Here is a 24,786-nt window from a genome sequence, read left to right as displayed (position 1 = left end):
TCCTTTTTCAACTGATCATTCTCAACAAAGGCTTTAATCCTCCCTTGATTTCAAATCCATTTTTTTGTAAAGCTAGCCTCAACTACTGGATACAAATTTATCTGCAGCCTTTTTCCTAGTTTGCAATGCCATGTTCCAAACCATTTGTGATTGCGGCGGATCTGCGGATTCGGTCCCTCTGTGAACCTTCATGGCTGTGGAAGGACGGAAGTGACTTCCCTGCGGCTTGAGCTTGGAGAAGCAGATCTTTTGTTGATGCTTTGGTGTGAATTCTCTGTGGCGCGATTGTATGTGAAATGCAAGAGCTCCAGTGGAAGTATGGCCAATGTCTTAATCATTCATTCACATCAATTCATCAAGGACCTGTTCAACCTAGCCCACCCATTCTTATGACCATGACTTCCATCATCTACTCTACCTTACCTGCATATGTAATGTCAGCTCTTCCCCTTTTTAGTTTTGCTAAGTGCACTGAACAATTTTTTTCATCTTTTCTGCGATATCACGTTCTAGTCTACTACTAAATCACTCTGACCATTTTATTCGTGTATCAATTCTTTTAAAAGAGAGGAGACGTGGAGACTACCTAGCGCACTGTCCTAACATGAGAGGTCCTTGGTTCGGTCTTCCTCCCCTACCTGTCTCAAGGAAACTTTTCGACTCTAATCACACCCACTGACGAAGAATCAAACTGTTACGGACTATGACACTGCCTATCGAAACTATAAACGGATGATGAAAACACAATAAACAAAATCTTGCTTGCTATTATACATTCCATTTATACATTGACGTGACCGAGAGACGCGATAGAATGCATTAGTAGCATAATATGATCATGTTCTTGTGCAGAATGTTTGTTGCAGTTTGATTTGGTCTCTTCAATTGAAAATAGAGATATTCACCTTGTCCTAGTACTACAGGGCACCACTTCAGAACCTATCTTCCTCTTGCATATCGGTTTTTTAATCCCACAAAGTCAATTAACCAGAGCGGTTTATTTATTTCTCAACAAAAACGAGGTTTAACTTGTCATTGTTCGTTTTTATCGCCTTTTTTCATACCGTCCTTTTGCTTTTTGACCTTTTTGGATTCGGCTTCATCAATGGGAGCTGGTTTCACGAAAGGAATCAAATCTTGATATTCTGAAACATGAGAATTGTTGTCAGCAGTCATTGGAACTAGTCTCGGTTATTCCGTTAAGTCAAATCCCGCTTACTTTCGGGCATCCAGTTCTTGAGGGCCTTGGGAACTACGATCCCTTCCTCGGTTTGGTTGAGCTCCATCAAAACGCAGATTACGCGGGTCACGGCACACATCGTTCCATTCAGCATGTGGCAATACTCGGTCTATAATTTGAACGTTGTTTGAAAACGAAACAATATCTTTCATTTGTAGCAAGCAAGTCTTACAGCTTGGTTCATTTTTTTGGTCTGTCCGTAGCGCACGCGCAATCGCCGGGCTTGGTAATCCAAACAATTGGAACATGAGACGAGCTCCCTAAATGCTCCAGATCCCGGGAACCACGCCTCCAAATCGAGTTTCTTCGCGGCAGCATTATTCAGAGCTCCTGATACGATACAAACCACCCTATAGGGGATGTTCAGGAGTTGGCAAAATTCCTCAGCATTGCCGATCATCTCGTCCAAAGCATCCCAAGACTTGTTATCGTGAGGCGAGGTGATGACAAATTGCTCGATCTGAATGGAACATCAAAGAGTATGAGACATCATTGATGGTAGCCATTGTGATTGATATCAGTTGCTTACCTTTTCAAATTGATGGACACGGAAGATGCCACGTGTGTCTCGACCGTGAGAGCCGACTTCTTGGCGGAAGCACGTAGATATTCCAGCATATTTTATGGGCAGATCCTTCTCGTTGATCCACTCCTCGCGATGAAATGCCGCAATGGGCTGTTCCGAGGTGGCAATGAGGTATTTCTCATCCACGCTTTTATCGTCAGACCTCTCGCTACCTTTGCCAGTGACCTTGTACAATTCGTCATCGAATTGGGACAATTGGGCCACTTCTTGCATCACATCCTTGCGCATGAAGAAGGGCGTGTACAGAGGCGTAAAGTCCTTCTTGATCAAGGTCTGCATGGCCAGTTGGAGTAAGGCTTGTTGGAGGGCCACTGCCGGGCCCATTAAATAGTAACCACGAGCTCCAGCGGTGACGGTACCGCGTTCCGCATCCATTCCGCCAATCATATGGATCAGATCCACATGAGAGTACTTTTTGCGCTGCTCGATATCGCCGAAAGTTCGCTCCACACGGTTGTCCTTATCCTCGTCGTTGGAGATGGGCACGGAGGGATGAACCCAATTGGCGATCTCCTTCAAGATGTTGTCCCGCTCATCGGCATATCGTTGAAGATCCTCGTTGTTTTTAACGATGGCCTCGTCGATCAACGTGCGAATCCGCTTGATTTGAGTCACGGTCAAGGGCTCACATTGCTCTTTGGTGAGTGTAGATAGATTGGCGGTGACTTCGGAGGGAAGAGCCTCATCCGAGCCGACAGCCTCTTTTTTCTACAAATAATATAAAATGGTGAAATGAGATCAAGATGAAGTTTTTTTTAAACACATTTGTCATGCTCTCTCAATCCGTGAGATATTCAAATCCTATCTGATGAATGTGGTCAACTAAAAGGCATGCAACTAGTCACAATCAAACGGGTTGAATATGTGAACCAAAGCTACAATCACGGGTCCCCATGGTGATTTGAGGAACAAAAAGGGGAGCAACACGGGCAATCACCGGAAATAATTTCCGAGCTTCGGGCCCGAAACTGTCGATATGCCGATACCATCGCGCCACATTGTGAAATGGTCCACTGGACTGGATTTCCTCGAGCACGGGTGTGACCACTCTAAAGAGCTCGGCATCGATGTGCGTGGGCGAGTGACCTTCCATGTAACTACGCACAGTCAAATGCGTCTCAAGGGCGGCTAACATTTCAGAGGGCGGAGGAGGAGTGCCAGTGGACGGACTCAAAATCCAAACCCACTTATTGTTGAAGGTTGGAGTGGATTCGGATACTTTGGGGCCGCCTCGATTGGCCTATGACATTGGATCGAATTTCAGCTCATCAACCTATTCGAAAACTAATGATGGATAGCACTGAAGAAGTCCCCTCACCTTCATCTTTTCACCAATGGCTTTGGAGGCCAGATTCTTGAGCTTGTTCCAGTTATCCGCTTCATGTCGTGCTAAAATGAGAATTAATGAGATAAAATAGAATATATAAATATGGCAAGAACTACAAGCTATATAGCGCGAACTATTGGCCGTCATTCACTAATTACATTCAAGCACAAACGAGGGGTAGGAAAAGGCTCGAAATCACCATATTGCAAGAATACTTCAATTTTTTCACCTAACGTCATTGAAGTGTGTACATGAGTACATTTTTCGGTCATCAATCGTACCGGGATCGTACATCAAACAGCAATTGCTTTGACTAGTTGTGGAAAAGATCGTTTATTTAAGTTTGAAACAATTTCGGTCGACCATTCAATTTGGGCACGATTTTTAACAGCTCAAACATAAAAAAGTACCTTTGGGAAAATGTATGAAAGCTGATATTCCAAAATGACATTTCGATTTTGCACACAATTGTGCTTGGGGAAAAATTGACGAATGAGGGGAGGAAAATATTGCTTCTCATATATCACTCTTATTTTGACCATCATATCATAGGGATAATGTTGTCGGCGTGTATCAACATGAGGGCAGACTTCTTTTCTTTTAACTCCAACCTCAATTACCCGCACTTTACTCATTTACAATCACTCGCAATGATGTTTCCAAACCAATCATTTACATTTATCGAAAATTACGTTTGCAGGTCGCTTCAAGAAATAAACCAAAATTTAAAAATTTCGGTACGATTCCGCATTCTTTATCAATCGAGGCAAGAGACACTCTATTTTAACCCATTGAGCAATAAGCTTGTGACAAACAATTTTTGAACCATTTCCTGCTTCGCAAAACCATCAAAAACCGGGCCAAAGCAAGCCAATTAAGAAAACGTGAAACCTGTCCATGAATTGCAACTAACAATATGATTCTATCATTTCATACATTACCTTTTCGCCATTGTTCATCGGCTGCCACGACTTTTTCCACGGCTTTCGGGTCATCAAATCGGTTGATCTGATTCTGACGCACTTTGGCGGGATCACCGCCCTTTTCCGGTCGAAACAAGTCGATATCTAACGTCATGATAATCCACTAAAGGGTAAAAAACCTAAGCAACAACAAGTACGGACAATGATCAATGAAAAAGTGAGGCAATATCTCTCAATATCTCAAGGCCACTAATGGCATTCATTCATTCAAGAAGAGCAAGAAGGGTGAGCACGTGGCATACCGATTCAAAGAATGGGGCAAAAAATAGTCAGACCCAAGAGCAGGGATGGGGGTATGTTTAAGGCTTATCATATGAAAATATGATCCCAACCGGGTGCCCAAGAAACGTGGGCACGTTTTTACCTGCGGAACACGGTGGCAATAATTGCGGCTGATGCAACGGGAAAGGAAAAGTGATCGGTTCCAAGCTAGGCCAACCAAACAAGCTGCCTGACTTGAAGACAAGCATCACTTATTTTTACCGTACAAAAATGGTGAAAGTTGTGTGTGTTAGGTTCTCTAGTTGCGCACAAAACGATGTGGACCCGATTAGATATCTCATGTTTAAGCTCGGAAAATGACTCGTTTTCTTGTCAAGGAGCAAACTTAGAGGCTAAATGCGAGTAGTTGTCTAGACAAAAGTTAACATCAAGAGTTGTGTCTGTAAGTAAAACAAGTTTTTGACAACCATCTGGAATTTGTCCTCAATTTGTCCGCATAACAAATTATTTTGCCGACCTTTACTTTAGAAATACGGACTGTGAACGGGCTTTACGCCAAATCGATCTGCTCTTAGCCAGAGTAACTTTAAGCCAATTTTTAAAAGAGAGTCATGAGATGTTTATATCCCTTTAGTTTTAGGCAAGATATTTTCATATTACTTCGGTGTATTATGTTTTTTGGTTTCAAAGTTATATTATGAAAAGCTTATGCAGCTGACCAAGAGCAGGTTAAAAAGTCGAATTTTATTCAGTGATTACAATATAAATTTAATCACACCCTTAGCATGATTTTGGGCCATAGTTAGTTTGAGGAAATGGTTTGTCACTTTGACAGTTTCACTATTAGCCCTAAGCCTCAGGAGAAACCTGAATCAATTTCTTGGTCAGACAGAGGATATAAACAATCAGCATTGCCAATCTCCTTTCTGTGTCTGTAAAAAATAGGTCAGCGGTCTCTTCTCTGTGCCGAAAAAAATTGCAGTCAAGAGTCTGACTTGGTCGGTAAACGTTATTCTCGGTCGTGCCCACAATATAGGGTGAGAATGTCGGCAGAATCTGGAAAAAGGATAGATGGTCTCACGACTTACAGCAAGTCGAAACTCGGCGGGTACCAGTGGTAGATGGCCATATTTTAGGGTATGGATTTCAATTCTACTTCAATCATCTGTGCCATTCAGAAAGCAATGCCAGTGCAATTCTTTGAACCGTTTAAGGTTCCTTAGGGCCTGAATTCAATATTTATCGAAATTTTTGGGTAAGTGCTCCACTAGCGCTGATTTTTCTCCATTGACTCAATGGATTCGTCATCAAAAAAGCTATCTCTCGTTCAATCTTGGGCGGAATTAGGCCCGTTCCCCATTCTGCATCAGTTGGGTTTTTGCCGCCACCATTGACGTCAATCAGGGCCCCTAGGTCTAAGTCCTACGTCATAGAGAAAAATGGAAAACAGTTAGGAATTCAATAGAATTTCTTCCATGGCATTTATCAGGTGCGGCCTTTTCATCTGTACACAAGCTCATCGTGTGTCCAAAGAAGTCTAACAGGGTCCCCAGCTAACATTTGGGCCGACTTTAATGACTATGATCACGGCCAATCTAACGCCAACGGCGGATTTTATGACATCGGACCTGTCACTTATGACACGATGCTGAGAAGCACTATTACTGGGCTGGTGACAAAGCAAAAGATTCGTTGAAAAGTTGGAGTTAAAAAGAAGGTTTGAATTAACAAGGAATGAAATGAGCTACACTTTGGGGCATACCTTAACAATCCTCAGGGCATGTAGATTCACATGGTATGGGTCCCATTTCATCCCATTTCATTTCATGTCCGGTTCCACCGTGACCTTTTTAGCATCTCGTCTCAAACGAAAGGACCTCACAATTAAGAGGTTGCGTTTACATCTGATCGATGAGGTTGCGTGTTCTGGCATGGTCAGCTGACGCCACTTGTGTTTCAATGCAAACCAAACAAATACAAGGAGAGCCAACGAAGAACGTTGAGAGTCATGGACACATTGGCTAATTATGGCTCGGGATCCTCGGGCGAGGACTCAGAGGACGACCAAATGCCCCAGGTCAAGCCCAAAAAGATCAGCGCAGAGGAGAGCCTTCATTTGCAACCCACCACATCCAGTTTTGCCAAGAAAATGGAGGTAACATTCTTGCTTCTTGTCTAAACCAAATTCGTTTGAGGCAACTAATTCGATGGCCTATGTAATTTTTCTCCGGCAACGATGATATGATTGGCTCAGTTCTTGACCCGGAACAACCCATCACGAGTTGTGAAGTGGAAGTAACCCTTTTAAAGTTTTAGATTGTTCATTAATTCAGAGTCGGTTGGTTTCGATTGAGTTGTTTAGTTTTGGCTATGAGAACTCATTACTTTCATTACTTTGGCCAATCATGCCATCTTTTTTTAGCAGACGAACCAAAGTCAAAGCGAGCAATCAATTCAAGCCTAAAGAATCAGCCTTTTCTGTAAAAGATTCGCCAGACTTGAGTCAATATTTTTGACCTAATTAGAACCCCAAATATGAAAATATCCCCATCCTTGATTAATTGGCTCTATCGCCATGTCCTTGACCCCATAACATTCAGCGACCCTGCTGACGGTGACCAAAATCACATCATAGTGTCGCCCAACTTCAGTTGAACTTGCTTGCTTTTAGGTGGCGATAACGAACGCGGCGCCATTAGTCCAACCCAATGAAGCCATGGATCCTCGTCGTCATTTGGATCCCAACACGAAGGAAGTCAAATATAATCCTCGTTACGAGGATCTGTATGCGCCCGTGGTGGGACCTGCTAACCCGCATCAATCCGAACAAGAAAAGGCGCCCAAGAATATGCTCACCGGGTTCACAGAAGAGGCCCATTTGTCGGATTTCCAGTTTGAATTGCAACGGAAAACCTTTCATAGCTACGGATACGCTCAAGATCCATCCGTCAACGTAGAAGGGGAAGGGATCAAGGTGATTGGTAAGATTGAAAACGTGGAAGAGGTCGACTCGCTCAAGACGGTTTTTGAAGATACCGAGGTCCGTCCGAAAGACAAACGAAAACGTCTCAAGAATGCCGACCCCAGTGATATCGAAGGGTACTTGGGTCCCTGGGGTGCATTTGAGGATCAAGAGAAGACCAGTGCTCCTTCGACCGAGGACAAGGAGTTCCTGGAGGAGTACATGGCCAAAATGAAGAAGCGCGCTAAGAAGCAAACTGACGACAAACCCATCGAAGAAAAGACCACCCTGCACATCAAAGATCCGTACGATTACCAAGGTCGGTCGTTTCTGCATATTCCCCAGGATGTGGGCGTAAACTTGAAGTCTGACGTACCCCCCGAAAAGTGCTTCATTCCCAAGAGACAGATCCACACGTGGACCGGCCACACCAAGGGCGTGTCCTGCATGCAATGGTTCCCCAGATCTGGCCATCTCCTACTATCCGGAGGCATGGACTCGAAAGTGAAGTTGTGGGAAGTGTACAACAATCGCAGATGTGTGCGCACCTACGTTGGCCATAAGATGGCGGTGAAGGCCATTGATTTCAACAATGCCGGTAACAAGTTCCTCTCCACCAGTTACGATCGGCACATCAAGCTTTGGGATGCAGAGACCGGAGATTGTATTGGACGATTCTCGAACAACAAAGTGGGTCATTGCATCAAGTTCAATCCGGACGAGGACAAGCAGGATCTGTTTGTGGTGGGCACGGCGGACAAGAAGATCGTGTGTTGGGATATCCGATCCAACGAGATCGTTCAAGAGTACGATCGACATCTCGGAGCCGTGAATACGATCACGTTCGTGGATGAGAATCGACGATTTGTGACCACGAGTGATGACAAGTCCATGCGCGTTTGGGAATGGGATATTCCCGTGGACATGAAATACATTGCGGACCCGTCCATGCACTCCATGCCTGCCGTGGCCAAAGCTCCGAACGAGAAGTGGCTGGCTTGTCAGTCGTTGGACAACAAAATCTGTATCTTTACTTGTGGCGAGAAATTCCGTCCGTACAAGAAGAAAGAGTTCAAAGGTCACATGGTGGCTGGATATGCGTGTCAAATGTCGTTCTCTCCAGAAATGAGGTAAGACATTCATATGAAGGTATGCCTTTATATGAGAACGACGTCAATGTGTGTCTACCCATTCTTGTTTTTTAGTTACTTGGCCAGTGGTGACGGAGATGGAAAGGTTTGCATATGGGATTGGAAAACCACGCGAATGGTGGCCAAATGGAAGGCCCACGACCGTACCTGCATTTCTGTTCTTTGGCATCCGCACGAAACGAGCAAACTGGCCTCAGCCGGTTGGGACGGAAGCATCAAGTATTGGGATTAGGATGAAGGAGATATGACATAGAAATAAACAATCTTGAACCGTCAAACGAGAATTGTTTGCTATTTTTGTTGTTGTTTTTTGTCCTAAAACCAAAGTTCTCTCGGTGCAATTTAGGTCGTTACTGAATAGTATAAATTGGATAAATATATGTTATATATATTCAGCATGCAATATAAATATCAGGTAAATCGAGCCTCACGATCAAGAAGTAATGTCCTCTCAAAGCGCCGTACGCGATATAATTGTCGTCTCCATCTACCAATACTTAGCAGCACCATTAATTCGGTGCCTTATTATGTGCTGCTCTTTGAAAGGGGATATACGATACGTTTGATCCAGTCGATCGAGCTGAAAATTACGATATACATGGCTAATGCAACGACCTGCAATCAGTCTCATTTGAAGCAACGTGTTGCAAAATATTAGCTCTAGCCCCTAGCATTCCCGTCCATATTCCCGTGGATCATGGTTGATGTCACAAAATTATTTTCTGGTGGAGAACTAGAGATGGACAAGAGCCATCTGGTAGAGAACTCCGATCAAATCTACACTTGGATTCTTGAGCTGAATTGCGTCCAAGGAAAAACGGGTGTCCAAGCGCTTCGAGCCTTCTGTCTATGCTGAGAGTGACATGGCCTTAAATGGAGATATTCCTCTGAATGTCCTTTGAGGCGAAGCCATTAGAAACTCCATCCACTTCTACATTGTGTGTTTGTTACGGAGGCAGATAGCAGATCTCGCGTTTGGCATGCCATGTGATGATTGAAGTCGCAATGTAGGGATATTCCCGCTCCGTTATCACCGCTGTCATTGATTCTTATCTTCTCCTCGGGAATGGCCAAGAAACTCTACTTCTGTTCACTTCATGAACGTACTCATCTGTATTTTAAGGTCCTTATAGGAGTTAGCACTATTCTTGTAATCATTAGCAAAATAGGGATATACTCGTAGCTCATTCATTCGGTGCCCTGCCATCATGCCCTTTGGGAGGGCATAACGGGCATAACGTTTGATCCAGCCTTTTTATAGAGCTGACGATTTCAATACATGATTTTAGCGACATGGGTCATTTCCATATGAAGAAAAAGGCAATGCGTCTCCTAAACTGTTCACTTTATTCCAAATAACTTCATACGGCCACAAGATCTTGTTGAATAGATTAACTTGGCCAAAATTGAGCCCAAACCTATGCTTAGGGAACTCAGGAGAAACCTCCAAACTTATGTTGTAGACATTAGATAAAATTCGAATTTTCGGCCTGCTCTTGGTCAGTTATGTAAGTTTTTGGGAACATAGCTTGAAAACAAACCACTTTACAGGTAGATAATATAAATATGTCTTGCCTCCACTTGAGGAGATCTATGAACAAAGATGCCTCTAAATAGTTGAATCAACATAGTGTGTCTGCGTGTTATTACAAATGAATGAAATCTAATGAATGAACAAATTCGGAACAAGAGCAAGTCCTAGTTCTAGTCATGAACCACTGGAATATTGGCAGGGATATTAGGCTCGAGAATTGGCATTTCGGAATAAAAATGCGTTTTTCTTAAATGGGAATGGTCTCAAGTCGCTACACATTTCAATTTTCCCCTCAATCGAACAGCTGAATCAAAATTTACGCCCTCTCAAAGCTCACTACATAATTCTTTGTAGAGTGTAAGGGCTAGCCAGCCATATGTATTGCCATAATTGACTACATTTATTCATTCGTTCAGTTCCCTTTCATAGACTATCTTTGAGAGCGCAAAACTTTTGACCCAGTTTTGCCGTTTGATTGAGCTGAAATCTGAACTTGCGATGACATGGTGCCAGTCTCACTTGAATGAAAATGCAATGCATTCACTCGCTTGTACAGTAAATGGTTCATTCTATCTAGCTAGACCCTGGCGTTCCCGACCATATTCCAATGCTATATGTCCAAGCCCATGGCCAAAAATACCATTGGAATTTTCAGGAAACCCCAAAAAAACCTGTCTTTGGAAGGCCTCGCCCGCCAAATCCATCCGTTTTTTGAGACACAAACCCGTCAAATGCAATCTTTTCTCGGGACAAAATTTCGTCAAACCCTGCCGGTTTCAGATGCAAATTTGCCAACACAGTCAGACGCAAAAGAATCCCTCCACTGGCTTTGGAAAAACGCCAATTTGACGAAAACTGACGCATCTGGCATCACTGCACGCTTTGCGGTGAAGCTTCTTTACTTTTTCACCCATTTTGAGACCTGAGCCATGGCTTTAAAGCAGTGTCGCTGAAAAAAGAGAAGACCATGACCAGAAACCCAGACAATTATGACATTTATCCCTGCCACTTCCACATTCACGTATTAATTTCAAATTATTTTCAGAATTTCAGAATTATAGAGATAGCTTGTTTGCATTGTAAGGGACTGAATGTGGATAATTAAGTAGGCCTTTTCGCCCCTTTTGGCAACACTGAGACGGTGAAATTTGGTTTGTCGGGGAATTCCAAGAAATATCTTGGCCTTAATCTGAACGGATGCATTTGTAATACGGGTATTATTGGTTGATCCTTCTAACCAAATGCACGTCTGTTTCAAAATTCAAAGAGAACAAGTGCGTTTTGTCTGAGCAATTTTGTTGTATTCCTTCTAAAGTTATTGTGGGGTGCTTTTTCAGACACTATCTTATCATTTTGCACGAATAAGCAAGGGGACATTGCTACTTAGGATTTTCTTGGCGCAAAATAACCTGTGATGGTGTTGTTATATGTCAAAGACGACCAACAATATTTAGTGTAAAATAAACGCAGAAATTGGAAAAAACAAGAGAAACGGCTCCTCAAATCACAGACAACCATAACCAAGCTGAAGTTGGATCAAGAAATTGGTGCGAATCCTTTTCAAGGGTTTATTTTTCCACGGGAGACAACCTCTACGATTACCAGGTACGTCCAAAAAACGCAGCAACAAGGGACTACCCTCTAAGATGCCCGAATTAATTGCAGTATTAATCGCTGAACCATAATTTATTGTTTGTGCATTCTCACGCACCAACTCTTTGCGGAACATCTTTCAAGTCCTTCGAGGGTACAATTACGAACATCCAATTATGGATCAATCATGGATTCATATGGTCCATGCTTGATAGCTAAATAGAAAAATAGCAAGTTTTCACAAATATTACTTCCCCATCAATTGTACAGGAAAAGCATGATTAAACGAGTTATTGTTGACTTGATTGGAAACTGCACTGGTGCTAGACTTCATTCCATCTCAGCTAGAATTAACAGAAGGCAAAAATCTTCATCTTGTAAGTGTTTCATGTCTTCCTGAAGCCAATTGTTACATTATTGGTTGGCCGCTAAAGATACAGCAATGTACATCAACTAAAGAAGGTTTTAAGATAATGCTATATTTGTTTAAGGTTCTTCAAGGTTCTAGTTATCCTCTGGCCGAAAATTATTACTTATTACCGAATTATCTTGCAAGAAATCACATTTTGTAGAGCTAATCATTTCAGCAAGTCTCATGCTTAATTAATCCCAAAATAATATTCTGAACACTTGAAATCCTTTTCACAAAACTTAATTTGCAAATAAACTGTAGTTCAAGGTCACGTTCACATGTCATGTTACGATCTTGTACCAATTTTTAAATGCTTTTATAGTTGATTGTATATCATAGATTCAGATTCAGATTAGAATAACGACAGATTTAGTGGCAAGGACCTACTGTATATTTAAGCATTACATAATTAAAAGATATATCAATTCATGAGACAAGAAATTGTATGATTACCCCCCAGCCTTTGTTCGGATCTTGTATTGACGGAGGCCAGAGTGGGGATTGAAGCCGACTGAGGATAGCACGAGGGGTTTTGGAGGTGAAGAACGCAGTCGGCTGATTAGATTAATTAGTTGTTTGTTCGGGTTCTATCACTATTCCCAAGTTTTGTCATGTGTTTTCCAAATGCGTGGGTCCCTGTGATGATTTCAGGCCTGTCATCGAAACTAACTTGATAAGACTTGGTGCGGCCAAAACCAAGACGGTCCGGAGCACCGCATGAACGTTTTGGTCCTGAAGGTGCAGTAGGTTCACTCAGCTTGGCTTGGGGTTGTCTTAGTGGTTGCAAAGCACCACGGAGTGTGTCCAGAGGTTCGCTGTCTGGTCGGAACCGTGCCAGAGACTGATGGTGAGAGGGTGAGGGGGATCTCTTGACGAGTTGTTCCGTTGTGGATTCGACAGGGGAGGGATTTGGGGGCCTTGCCCCTATGGCGTCGTCCAACCAGAGGGGAAACTGGGGTGGCTTTGGGATCAATTGGGCATGGACAATGGGTGGCTCTGGGATCGGCTTTAATGTTAGTTTTAAGTTATCCTCGTGTCGAATATAGATAGCTTGGTTATCTTCATGCCTGACCAGGAATGTTGCATGACCTTCCAGATTGAGGACCAGGTGGAGGTTGGAGTGGAACTTGGTGTTAGGGAAGTCCACAAAAAGAGACAACGAAAATACAAAGAAACATGGCGAAAATAAAAAAATAACATCAGTTCAACGCGTTCTTGTTTTCTGTTTCAAAATCATTTAAAATCCATCAAGCTTCTTTTTGTTCAAAGAAACTAAAAAGAGCTGCTTTATTTAGTTACTTCACAAAATTTAACCCTGGCCTTTGGCTCCCATCCCACTTCAGGTGAGAAATACGAGCAATAATAATTTCAATTGCACTTTTGAGACAGCTCTGATTATCATCCATGACTTGAGAGTTGCGGTATTGTGGAAACAAACCTATAGGAAATTTGTCCTCCTTCATGAGCCTATCTACTTATCAGGACCCAAAATGGAAATATCAATTATTGCCTTTCTTCATCAAGCAATTTTTTCTAGATGAAGGCTAATATTCATGAGGTTTCGTTTGCTAAATAACACGTCTTCATGAGAGACCGTTGTTCGATCAGCTCACATTATCTTCGTTGCAATTTACTTCGTTCGGGCAAAAATCAGCTTAAAGTATACACTTTTTTTTTGAGAATTCTATGCAAGTCGACACTTCCTTAACATATGATCCTTTCAGCCAAGAGCTCATCCCATTGCAAATTGCATCAATACCTTCACCCTGAATTCATTACAGTTTTCTCGAACAGGTTTGAATACCTTCAATGATTGGACGCGGTTATCCCCCGTAAGAACTATGAAGAAACCCTTTCACGTTCAAGGAAACTGGATTCCACTGGGAATCTTCTTTTCAGTGTCTCAGTGTGGCATGCCCTATGACCAGTACTTATTTTTCTGGCCAATTCAGAGGAATCAAAATTGGCAACATCAGCCAAGTTATCTGCATAGTCAATGATGTCAACCTGTTTAACGGGTGATTATTTGGGTGCTTCGTATACGCAAATTTCCACAAACCAACCATCTCGAATAAACGATAGTGCGAATACGATCTGCCATTGAATTTTGCCCACATTGACACAAAGCCCTCGTTTTGCAATGGCAGTGCTTCTGTTGACAGGTCAATACAGACAGAGACCACCAACCAGGTCATGCAGGTATCTTAGCATCCAGCAAGATGCCTTCTTCCAGCATAGCTCCCTCCTACGGTGAATTTTCTTTAGATCTGAGAGTGACTGATACACATAACCAAACATCATGATGAGCTTTAGACCGGGGGAATTTCTTTTGGCAAGTCCAAAACCATTGAAAACCCTTTGGAAATCCTAGGGATTGAACAATATGGTCTTAGTCATCGTGCTAACAACATGTCTGCCTCAAAAATCATGTCTGTGTCGGCAGTGTCTTGGTTGGCCATTTTCATCCTCATCCTCCTGAGCTTCCCAACCCTGGAGGGATCTGAATTAAGTAAGTATTCTGAGACGGAACAGCATCATTCCAAGGTTCTCTTTTAAACTTAAGCGTGTGTTTAGATCTAAATTGTGGCATCAACTTGCGGGCTCGCAATTTTTTCGGGCCGCGGGTTGCCAATAACTCCGATTTTGGTGCTGACGATGATGGGATCACGGGTTTTCCCGGATCTTGGCCATGGATGATCTCGGCTGGCCGAGGACTGAATGAATCGTGGATACACAAATGTGCAGGCACTTTGATCCATGCCAAATATGTGCTCACAGCCGCCCATTGTGCTGTTGTCAGCGAGAAGTGAGTTCCAAAAATTTCATTTGCTTATTATCATATGTTTCAACTCATAACTTGATTTATTAAAGTTGGTCGCTGAGATTTGGAGATCGGAATCTGAAATCTTCCTTGGACGATTATAATGTGATAACCCGGCAGATCAAGAAAACGCACATCCATACGAAGTATGTGGGTGATTTGAGCGCTTATTATGATGTTGCCATCTGGGAATTGGACCAAGAAATTCGATTAAACACTTTTCAATCGCCAATTTGTTTGCCTGGTGCTTCATCCTATGAACCTAACCAATACGACGGTCAGAAAGTCACTCTCCTTGGTAAGACATGACATTTTGGCTGAACATATCGGGGTCCCAGTGTTCATTTTTCTATGGTATTTCTTCCAGGATGGGGATTACTCACTCCGTTCGGATCCAGGAGGAATGATGTACTGAGGAAAGCTCCTCTCAAGATTTTTTCCAATGAGTAAGTGATATGGACCTCTCGCAGGTTTATGCAACTAATATTCAATCCAGCCAAATCCATTGTTTTCAGATATTGCAATGCGACGCACAAACACGTCCAAGGAAGGTTTCTCCAAAACCGAGTCCAGATTTCACTTCCGAGGTTGTTCCCAGATCATCTGATGTGTGCCGGTAAGTCAGCGATCTCTTTTATCAATGGCAATTGCGTCAATGTGATTGATCAATATTAAAAAGCTCGATTGTTATCTTCAAGGCCATGAAGAGGGCCAGTTCGGCTCATGTCAGGGAGATTCCGGTGGACCGATCATGCAGCTCATCGCGAATGACACCCAGATGCGTTACGTCCAAGTTGGAATAGTGCAAGGAGGTGTAAGACATTGTGGAGACCCAAAGTATCCCGGTATCTACACCCGAATAGACAATCCCGAGATCACAGAATTCATTGAAAGTGTCATCAAGCCAGGTAAGCCATGGCCAAGAACAACCACCGAGGCTAAGAAAGAGAATATGCATTTTTATGGTTTTATTTTAGGATATTTAAAGCCTTTAGCTCAATTGTAAAAGTGTATTATTATTTTGCATCAGAGTCAAGTTATTGCTCTTCATTTTCAGCCAACGAATATCCTGACCTTCTCAAGGAGTTATTTGAAGGAACTGAAACCGGGAACATCCTCGACCACAGGGTTTCGCACAATGACCCTGAAGATCCCAATCATCAAGCCTCTCTCACGATCGGTTAGTCAAAACGTCGTCGTGAAAAACTTCGTTCAGAATATTGGGGATGTTAAATCTATAGCAGAATCTAACAAAGATTCTTCTCTAGTGCGTGCGGCTCAAACAGGCAATTTAGCCCTTACCAGATCATTGGTGCAAGCTGGAGCCACTGTGAATTACCAAGACTTTGGTGTCGAATCGCCATTGACCGCAGCTTGCCGTTTTGGACATTTTGAAGTGGCCAAGTTCCTCTTGGATGCTGGTGCAAATGTCAACCACAAAGCTGCCTCCAAAATGACCTGCCTTGACAGTGCCATTGGCCTTAATGCCACCGAGATGGTTGAATTTTTGATCAAGAAAGGACAAGTACTGACTCATCCCGGAGAGACGCTCATTCAGGCTGCATCCTCTGGGAATCTGGAAATTCTCAAACAAATTGCGGGAACAGGGCATTTTGGTCGTTTGCCCATTGAAGATCAAATTATCATTGACGGTCCCACCAACTCCAAAGGCGAAAACGCTCTTCGGATCAGCATTGACCAAGATCGAGTGGATTTGTTCAAGTTTCTGGTTGAAGCTGGGGCTAATTTGTATCAAACATTCCCAGACTATCCCATGTCCTTGGCGCCATTATTTGTAGCCGCGGCAGATGGGCGCTACGAAATTGTCAAATACCTGGTGGAATCCGGCTTAGACCCCAATTTCCATGCTGAGGGCACTCATGCCACGCCCTTCCTTCATGCTTGTCTGGGAAAAGGCAGATTGGATATGATCAAGTATCTCATTGAACATGGCGCAAATGTGAACGAGGTCTCACAAAACGGGTATTCATGTCTCTCTGCGGCATTACGGAAAAAAGACGCGAAAGTGTTCGAGTTTCTGAAAAAATGGGTAACGGTGGGGAGACGAGCAACAGACTTTGTCATTACCATAAATCAAAATTTTACCATCCTTCTTGTTATAATCTTAATTTTAAAATCCCTGCTTCTCGTCAGTTACTGTAAAATATTGAAGGGCTCGTCATCTAAGCCAAGAAATGGCGGCCTTTTAAACTTTTGCCTAAACTCATTGAGTACCTAAACCACCTTGCTGGCTGTGAATTATGTTACCTCTAGTACATATCGACAAAATAAGCATTGTTCTCTAAGTACAAATAAAATAACTCTACTGTATATCCTGCCATTATTTGGTAATTGACTTTTATTCACTTCAATTTAAGGAGTAAGATTGTTGTCCCATCACAGTAAGCTCATCATTCCTTTTTTAGCGTTTGTTTTTTCACGGGCTTTTCTAAACGCTGCAAGGAATGTTATCCACAACACTATTAAAATCTACGGTTGTATTTCGTCCGCCTTTTACCAGTTTATATGATGTTTGGTTTGCCAACGGATTTGAATCGGCAGACCAAGCTAGTCCCTCTCCCTCTTAAGATTTAAAAATTCATTTTGGAACTTGGAAGACAAATGATGTTCATTTTGGCGAGATTGACTAAAACCCGGTAGCTTCACTGTAAAAACTTGTCCAATATTTAGCCTCAGGACAAGTTATGATTGGACCTGCTAAAGAAGGTATATATCCACTCTTACTTTTTGGGTCTGTAAGTCACTATTTATACCCTCCCACATTTTCCCATTTTTATGAAACCAAAACATTAGGCTAGAAATGTCAATCTAAGCTTGGTTTGGTCAGGTTAGAAAACTCGGTAACTCTTGAAGTGGTGAATGCCCGATCTTTGTTTAAATATGATCTTAATTCTTACTAGGGCGCAGGTTTTTTTTCCAATTCAAGAATAGTTTGATAAAACGATAAAATTTGATCAATATTACTGATTTTTGGCCTCATCAAGATCATACTTTTCTAAATTCATGTCATTTTTTGTATCAAACAGTCCAAGATTTAGAGGTTTCCGGTCAACATGTTACACTAATGAGCATTGATTTTGTTTATTATTCTTCAATAAAATTCATCTAGACACAATTATTCAAAATTTATTTTGATGCTTTAACAAGCCAAGGTTGTTTTGTACCTTTTGGGTCGGGAATTTTTCTCTGTCGAGGTACTCTAAGGACTTATGTCCTCAAGGGGGATACCTCCATTTGATGTACCAGGGACATTGTACATTTGCCTTCACTCAAGTGGTAGTGTTTAGGCTCCAAAAATGTCTTTCATGAAGATCCCGAGATGATTGAAGACGAACACTGTCATCAAGTGTACTAGACGAGAAGACCCCCGGGGAACTTGACGCAAGTTGACGTGGTGATCAATTCTTACTAAACAATATCAAAGAAATCAAGATCAAAATTGGTTTGTCACATATGGCTAACCATGTCCTCTATGTCAATCTAGGCATCTCCGGGAGGTCTGCTCTCGATGAAACAGTTCCTTGATGATCGAAAATCATGAATTTGAAAAGAGCCCGAGGCCTAAAGAAGGTGGGAAACGTGTCTTACTTGTTTTGAGAGTAAACATGACATTTGACTGAAAAGACTAAAAGTAGATAAGGCTCAAATTTTAAGAATATTTGTTCATTCTATTTTAGGCTATCGCCGCTATACAGATTGTCTGTCATAGGTGGTTTTCATATCATATGAGTACAAAGCTAAAGAGATGAATTAAGTTTCTTTCTCAAGGTGCTGGGGATTCCATCCCCAATAGCAATAATGAATTCCGGAATTCATTCGCAATTCACACGCAAGTATTGTGATAAAGCAAAGCAAGGAAAAGTGTGAAAAGGTTATGTTGCGTACAAGTTAAAGAAGGCCAATTTTATGTTTAGAAAATGTACCTAATTCGCTTTCTAGTTATTTCGTAATTTTCATGGTGATAAACTAATTTTTTGACACACACTATCTCTCACAACCCGATTTTTGTCTAAAACATATTAAATGGTCACTTTTCAAACTCGATACCATTCCCCAGAAAATGCGGTATTATTTTCTAAACAGTCCCAAAGGTACAATTTTTTCTTCTTCATAATACATCTCCTTGTGAAGTGTTGGATGCAATCAGTTTATTCGCTAGCCTCTGTCAAGCGATGTAAAAATTCAGACAAGAGATTATGAATAATGGATGATGAATTTAGGCGTATTCATCTTGAGTTTATCAAAACCTGACGTTTTACCGGGTCATTTATATGTATGCCAATTGTCATATGTAGTTGCGTGAACATTTAGGTAGCGGTCATCATATTGTAAAACTCTTCAAAGCACACTTGTCCATCCCCGTCGATATCCGCCTCCAAGACCATTTCTTGTAACTCGTCATCTGTAAAGTTCACACCCAATCGGGACATGACAAATTTCAACTCGGTACTAGATACGTAGCCATTTCCATCTTTGTCAAAAACACGGAAGGCCTGAAACACGTGCGAAGCTTATTAGAGCGGAAGTTTAATTGCTCACTTGATCTGCGTACAAATTGGGAATTGAAATACCTGTTTAATATCGTCAACAGTTTGACTACCTTGTTGTTTCTTCATCATGAGTCCAATGAATTCGGGGAAATTGATACTACCACTTCCATCTTCATCAGCCTCATCCACCATTTCCTCAACCTCCTCTTCATCTGGATTTTGACCTACATATTTGGAAAGCAGTACATGGATAATCAACTAAATGACCCACTCATTATTAAGTTAATTCTGCTCTTCCTGTAGATAAAAGCTCTAATTAACAATACGACAATCAAGAGCTTACGAGAAAATGAAAATTAGCAATGACTTCGGTCAATGTTTTTCCTCTTTTCCTGAATTGGTTCATTCTCTCTCGTCTTAAAAGTTATTTTTGAACACTAAATGAAAATCATTCCGTATCAAAACTTATCGTTGCAGGACAAAAGGGCCTGAATCTAGACTATCTCACCCAAAGATCGCATAACGGTTCCCAATTCAGTGGTATCAATCGTTCCATCTCCATCCTTATCAAACATTTGGAAGCATTCTTTAAACTCTTCAATCTGTTCCGGAGTCAGATTGAACTTCAACATCGGCTTTTTTACGAAAATGGGCTGCTTGCACTCCCCACAGATATCTGGCTTAAACGTTGCTCCAGGCTGGACCATGGAAGACTTGGATCCGGTCCCAGGATATGGAGGAGGAGGATTGGCCGACATTTTGCTCTTCTTGCAATTGGAAACAAGTACAATACAGAAATACTAGATATTACTGCTACGACGCGTTTGATTTGAAGAACCTTGAGAACAGAGGGGTTCCAGTTAGGGCTGAAAGGTCCCTTGCTGAGAATGTTTGTTAGATGGAACACGTTTCCATGACAACCGCCAATGGGTGTGATTGAGAAGGGAGGCGAATGGAATCATGGAACAAACGAACTTGGACATCTCAAATTGGTCTGGACTGAAGACAGGTTGAAGAACTACTCGGCGTCATAGACAAACCTAGTTAGCGTATCCGAGTCGAAACCAAGAAATGATTGAATATATATTCATATTGAGAAATCATTTTGTGTAAAAACAGTGGTGTTGCTTTTTAAAAAAATAGCTTTGATGTAAAATGCATAGAATTATAATTTAGTCCATTATCATATACTGCGATTGAGAATTGAACGATTTTGCGTATCCATGCGGAGTACGCCGTGAAATGAGCACTTGCTGGAGTATTAGATGCACCAAGAACCCAACCAGAGCAAAGTAACTGAAGTACTCGAATGTCTTGGGCGCTCCATGCATTTCATACAGAGTTCCTGCCACTGTTCCACCAATGGCTCCACCTGCATAAAAAGAGACATCGATGAAGAGTAAGTGCACCAAGAACAAGGATCATTTAAGGCTTATGGTTCTCTTACCCACGCCTTCATAAGCAGCAAAGGCCAAGGCCGTCATTGTCAAGGCGGCCCCATCTGGTGCCACTTTGGTGGCAAAAGTGGTCATTGCCGGAAAGAATAGGGCAACGCACCAACCATTAAAAAACTCAATGTAGATTGTGTCCCAAGGGCCAATCATTTGGCTGTAGTAGAAGAACCGCAAGCAGAATAGGAGTAACACACTATTCATGATATTTTTGGCTCCAAATCGACGCACAAGAGATCCTGAGAGAAAAAAGAAATTAGTCATTTTGAATTTTAATGGTACTTTTTAATTATTGCTCACCTGAATAGAAAAAGACTGGGATCTCCCCGGTACAGTTTAAACTGAGGCAAAGACCTTGGAGGAGCTTCAACGCTTGAATACTTGCACACGAACCTTTGCTGCCCAACTCTTCAAGTAATCTGGAGTGAGAATAAGAATTTTAATCAATCAAAACCGACGAAAATAAATCATAATTATCCCGCTTACATGAAATGAAAAGGTAAAGCGCTGAAGCAAATCCCGACAATAATGCAATAAAATAGGAAGATCAAGGTTTCAATGTTCATAAATGATCCCGTCAAAGCTTGCCAAGGACTGTGAGGACGATGGACGTTAGAATTGGGAATCTTGAAGACAGAAAGTAAAAAATATCAAGTATGTGCTGACCGGTAAAAGAAAAAGTGATTATGAAGTGCTTTTCAAAATTATGAAATTGATTTTAATTCAATTTCAAAAGCACTTATAGGTGCTTAGCAGAAAGCCCCCCAAAAGAGAAGGCTTTAAAGCTCAAGGAAAAATACTATGTAAAGGTTCATAAAATTTAGCCCGTATGATTTATGTTAGCAAAATCAATTTTCAAACTCAAACAGGGTCCACAAACCTCAAGATATCCCACCACAAGAATGTCCATCAGCCATGCAATAGACATGACCTTGAAAGCCACACTGTAATCGAACAAGAGACTTTGAGCGCTATCTTGATCCACCCAATAACCCACAATAAAGGCCGCCATTCCCCAACCAAGTGAAGCAAAAAGCCTTTGGTGACCATAATGCTCTTTGGAATTATGAGCAGTCAAGACTTGGTGACAAATGGCATCTTGAAAAGTCATCACACCCCCGGCCGTAATCCCGCCAAACACCCACAGAAAGGTCAAAATCCAGTAATTGAGCTTCGTTTTGGCCTTGTGACCGTCGTGTTGTTTGTTCAAGACCTTTCGAAGTTGTGGATCCGAGCAATTAGCAAAGCATTTGCCCAAATCAGGAGAGCAGGAGGCCGTCTCGAATTGAATTCTGAGGCTCTTTCCCGCCGGAAAAGTGGACGTTTTTCCATTGAAAGTGCCCTGGAAATTGGCGAATGAACTCGTAGGAGACTCTCTGGATCGGCAAGAGAGCTGGCATTGAATAGTTTTATCGTAAAAGGTGTGTAGCTTGTTAATCGTACAAGGATCAACCTCGCCGTCCACCGTCAGTCCCAGTTGGTTCATATCGACACATTCCGGCTCTAAAGTCATTTCCTCGGTCTCGATCGGGGGAACGAATTGAATGAGAAAGAATCCCAACAAATGTCCAAGCATTAAGAGGCGAAAGATTGAGATTTTGTGCCGTGGAAAGCTACAAAAAGAATTGGATGATTTACTTAGATAACAGGGATACCACTTCCGCCGACGGATTAGTGTTTAATCCTCTTAAACGGTACGTATAACTCTCATCCTAATACTTATAATAATCTATGAATGAGATTGTGCAGCTGGAAAATTTATGACAAATCAGTTGGACTATACAAACTAGTGGTAAGTGTAGTTAGCTATAAATTAGTAAACCACGTGAGATTGATGGAATGAACAGATATTTTGGCGATTCGTTACAATCAGATTGCTCCAACAAATACAGACATATTTTTAGATATACTACGGACTAACCGATGTTTGGAATACAATCCCAAAAATAAAAGGACCGAAATTAACCCCACCTGCATGATATAGTCAGGTTAGATATAAAATATTTGATATGTTAAGGAGTTGGAGTTCACCGATCGAGCTATTCTCTAGGTTTGGTTAGATATTGTCTGAAACCGATATTACCTACAACACTGATTAAGAGTTTGCTCAAAGGACAAGAAGTTTAGATTAGTCATTAATACACTCAAAACCTATAAGTTGATAAAAATGAAAATGCAATCAATAGATGTTATGAGTGTCGTCAGTTTCCAATTCACTTGAAATTTGATCAAAATTCATTAAAGAGAGGCTAAGATAATTACACTTTAAATGTTGCATTTTGCATCAAATTTGATCACAAAATGCTCCGGTTATATGCTAAAGCAATTGCCAAGAATTATTGAAAGCATTTTCAATGCCCCCTAAAAATCATGTGATTTACTTTTCTGAAGCATACAAAAAAGTTTAACAACAGTTTATGATAGTACTTAAAACTAGCCTAAAATATACGTTTCACAAATGCGATGCCAATCGCAATTCGTTCTTATCCAGAAGTTTGACAAACTTCCATCAGCGCCGAATAAAAAGTATCTTCAGGGCTAACGTTCGGCATGATTTTGTATATGATGCCTCGTCAGTCATTGCCACTAAACTTTATCCTAGCATTCGGAGTTTCGGACATTGGCCATGAATGCATACATTCATGCAACTTAATAAATAATTAAATATCTCTCACATCTCCGCTTAATGCTATACAACCGAAGACGTTTAAGTTGATCCCAAGAACTTATGTTTCGGTTAAACAAGTGTTGTACCCCCTAATTATGATTTTCTCAGGCCAGCAATTAGGTCACTTTAGCCTAAATCCGGAATGTGTATCCGAGATGCGGCTGGACGATAAATTTGTACAAGGTTGGCATGATGTCTCTGGATTTAAAAGCCCGGTATATGTATACGCTGGTTAAAAAACTTAGCACTAAAAACACGTGGGTTATACCTATCCATAAGACCTCCTATGACGGGTCGTAGGAAAAGTGAAGTGACTTGAATAATGGACATGGTCATGCCAATCCCACTCCCGGGCATTCCAAGTTGTTTGGCGATCACGGACAAGAAAGGCAGAATGGGTGCACCACCTTGAACACGCAAAAACGAAGAGGTCAGTAATCATGGATCTTTTTTATCCCAGGATCTGACTTTATGGTAGTTTACCGAGTCCATGGAAGAAGTAGTGCAACTTCAGGGGCCATAATTGACCTCGTGGCTTGATGACCTCCATATTATTTGACGTAGGTCCACTCACTGAAGGAAGGACGTCAAGGCACTTCACACACGAACTTTTGGTATGGCCACTTGTGACATTTCAATCAAGTCGAGACAATTAGATATATAGCAGAAAATGAAATATATTTTACATTCATGTGTCCACTAAACTGACAAACATTCACGATGGGCTAGAACGCTTCCAGAAGTGCGGCACAGTGAAATATCCCCACAAATGAGAAATTGACGATTTATTGGGACAAGGGCACGATTGCTACACTCAGATGATGTGTCAAATTGAGCTGATGGGACTGATAAACGGCCAAAAATAAACAACTTTGTGAGTATTTGGAAGCACTAACACTTCTGTGAGATATCAATGCTTATGAAAAGAGTAAGGGTAAAAGGAGTAGGGGAATGAATACCAAGGGACAAGTCCCAGTGGAATCTGATGTGAGATCTTATTTCATGTCTCCAGCGATCTGGTCAACGCCACATAGATACACTGTGTAAGAATTCCTGCGAACGACAATCACTCAACCTACGAAAACAACTTTCTTAGAAGAACGTAAAACGACACATTAAGTTCTACGCAGTCTCTTGTGCTGGAAACGGTTCTACGCGAATAGCTCGCGCAACCTCTATTTGACGTCACTTTGGACAAGTGTGCAAAAGTAACATAATAAATATATAAATTGTATAACCTGCTGCATGCCAATTCATACGCACACACATCAATCTGAATCATATTGTGCATTTGCATATCCCTAGTAGACCAATGTGAGAGGTCA

General features: G+C 41.7%; 5 protein-coding genes across 7 annotated transcripts; 2 read left to right on the top strand and 3 right to left on the bottom strand.

The window, feature by feature from the left end:
* Positions 1-983: 983 nt before the first annotated feature.
* Positions 984-4,630, bottom strand: LOC131886372 (serine--tRNA ligase, cytoplasmic-like). 3 transcript variants are annotated; one of them, XM_059234673.1, is made up of 8 exons: positions 4,501-4,630; positions 4,095-4,255; positions 3,145-3,215; positions 2,764-3,066; positions 1,770-2,534; positions 1,413-1,700; positions 1,220-1,349; positions 984-1,145 (listed from the first exon to the last, which is right to left on the bottom strand). In XM_059234673.1, the coding sequence occupies exons 2-8, from the start codon at positions 4,228-4,230 to the stop codon at positions 1,033-1,035; spliced, it is 1,806 nt and encodes a 601-aa protein (XP_059090656.1). In that variant the 5' UTR covers positions 4,231-4,255; positions 4,501-4,630; the 3' UTR covers positions 984-1,032. The 3 variants fall into 3 exon arrangements, with proteins under 3 accessions (XP_059090656.1, XP_059090657.1, XP_059090658.1); XM_059234674.1 differs by having other exon boundaries at positions 4,379-4,517; XM_059234675.1 differs by lacking the exon at positions 2,764-3,066.
* Positions 4,631-6,281: 1,651 nt separating this feature from the next.
* LOC131886373 (pre-mRNA-processing factor 17-like) lies at positions 6,282-8,765 on the top strand. The gene is made up of 3 exons (XM_059234677.1): positions 6,282-6,513; positions 7,030-8,450; positions 8,526-8,765. Exons 1-3 carry the CDS (start codon positions 6,367-6,369, stop codon positions 8,701-8,703), a joined length of 1,746 nt encoding a protein of 581 aa, XP_059090660.1. The 5' UTR covers positions 6,282-6,366; the 3' UTR covers positions 8,704-8,765.
* A 4,926-nt stretch (positions 8,766-13,691) lies between these two features.
* LOC131887039 (uncharacterized) lies at positions 13,692-17,162 on the top strand. Its single transcript, XM_059235529.1, has 8 exons — positions 13,692-14,519; positions 14,585-14,816; positions 14,882-15,129; positions 15,199-15,277; positions 15,347-15,447; positions 15,530-15,739; positions 15,889-16,011; positions 16,100-17,162. The coding sequence occupies exons 1-8, from the start codon at positions 14,420-14,422 to the stop codon at positions 17,068-17,070; spliced, it is 2,064 nt and encodes a 687-aa protein (XP_059091512.1). The 5' UTR covers positions 13,692-14,419; the 3' UTR covers positions 17,071-17,162.
* A 1,819-nt stretch (positions 17,163-18,981) lies between these two features.
* Positions 18,982-20,418, bottom strand: LOC131886349 (calmodulin-A-like). Its single transcript, XM_059234645.1, has 3 exons — positions 19,851-20,418; positions 19,424-19,566; positions 18,982-19,345 (listed from the first exon to the last, which is right to left on the bottom strand). Exons 1-3 carry the CDS (start codon positions 20,098-20,100, stop codon positions 19,160-19,162), a joined length of 579 nt encoding a protein of 192 aa, XP_059090628.1. The 5' UTR covers positions 20,101-20,418; the 3' UTR covers positions 18,982-19,159.
* LOC131886344 (major facilitator superfamily domain-containing protein 6-like) lies at positions 20,412-24,781 on the bottom strand. Its single transcript, XM_059234637.1, has 7 exons — positions 23,945-24,781; positions 23,730-23,868; positions 21,674-22,406; positions 21,280-21,419; positions 21,094-21,212; positions 20,790-21,032; positions 20,412-20,714 (listed from the first exon to the last, which is right to left on the bottom strand). Exons 1-7 carry the CDS (start codon positions 24,009-24,011, stop codon positions 20,515-20,517), a joined length of 1,641 nt encoding a protein of 546 aa, XP_059090620.1. The 5' UTR covers positions 24,012-24,781; the 3' UTR covers positions 20,412-20,514.
* Between the last annotated feature and the right edge of the window lie 5 nt (positions 24,782-24,786).

The sequence above is a fragment of the Tigriopus californicus genome, chromosome 9 (assembly GCF_007210705.1).
Source record: "Tigriopus californicus strain San Diego chromosome 9, Tcal_SD_v2.1, whole genome shotgun sequence".
In the NCBI taxonomy this organism is placed as follows: domain Eukaryota; kingdom Metazoa; phylum Arthropoda; class Copepoda; order Harpacticoida; family Harpacticidae; genus Tigriopus; species Tigriopus californicus.
Note: the sequence above shows the minus strand (reverse complement) of the source record. Positions and strands in the feature narration are given on the sequence as shown.

Coding starts and splice junctions, on each gene's coding strand:
- LOC131886344 (XM_059234637.1), bottom strand. CDS start 24,011: ATGGAGGTCATCAAGCCACGAGGTCAATTATGGCCCCTGAAGTTGCAC. Junction 23,869..23,944: donor CTACTTCTTCCATGGACTCG/GTAAACTACCAT, acceptor TGCGTGTTCAAG/GTGGTGCACCCATTCTGCCT. Junction 21,213..21,279: donor GCTTTACCTTTTCATTTCAT/GTAAGCGGGATA, acceptor TTCTCACTCCAG/ATTACTTGAAGAGTTGGGCA.
- LOC131886372 (XM_059234673.1), bottom strand. CDS start 4,230: ATGACGTTAGATATCGACTTGTTTCGACCGGAAAAGGGCGGTGATCCC. Junction 3,216..4,094: donor CGATGAACAATGGCGAAAAG/GTAATGTATGAA, acceptor TTCTCATTTTAG/CACGACATGAAGCGGATAAC. Junction 2,535..2,763: donor AAGCTCGGAAATTATTTCCG/GTGATTGCCCGT, acceptor TATTATTTGTAG/AAAAAAGAGGCTGTCGGCTC.
- LOC131887039 (XM_059235529.1), top strand. CDS start 14,420: ATGTCTGCCTCAAAAATCATGTCTGTGTCGGCAGTGTCTTGGTTGGCC. Junction 14,520..14,584: donor CCTGGAGGGATCTGAATTAA/GTAAGTATTCTG, acceptor GCGTGTGTTTAG/ATCTAAATTGTGGCATCAAC. Junction 15,740..15,888: donor TGAAAGTGTCATCAAGCCAG/GTAAGCCATGGC, acceptor CTTCATTTTCAG/CCAACGAATATCCTGACCTT.
- LOC131886373 (XM_059234677.1), top strand. CDS start 6,367: ATGGACACATTGGCTAATTATGGCTCGGGATCCTCGGGCGAGGACTCA. Junction 6,514..7,029: donor GTTTTGCCAAGAAAATGGAG/GTAACATTCTTG, acceptor GCTTGCTTTTAG/GTGGCGATAACGAACGCGGC. Junction 8,451..8,525: donor TCGTTCTCTCCAGAAATGAG/GTAAGACATTCA, acceptor CTTGTTTTTTAG/TTACTTGGCCAGTGGTGACG.
- LOC131886349 (XM_059234645.1), bottom strand. CDS start 20,100: ATGTCGGCCAATCCTCCTCCTCCATATCCTGGGACCGGATCCAAGTCT. Junction 19,567..19,850: donor AACCGTTATGCGATCTTTGG/GTGAGATAGTCT, acceptor CCAAATATGTAG/GTCAAAATCCAGATGAAGAG. Junction 19,346..19,423: donor CTGTTGACGATATTAAACAG/GTATTTCAATTC, acceptor CACGTGTTTCAG/GCCTTCCGTGTTTTTGACAA.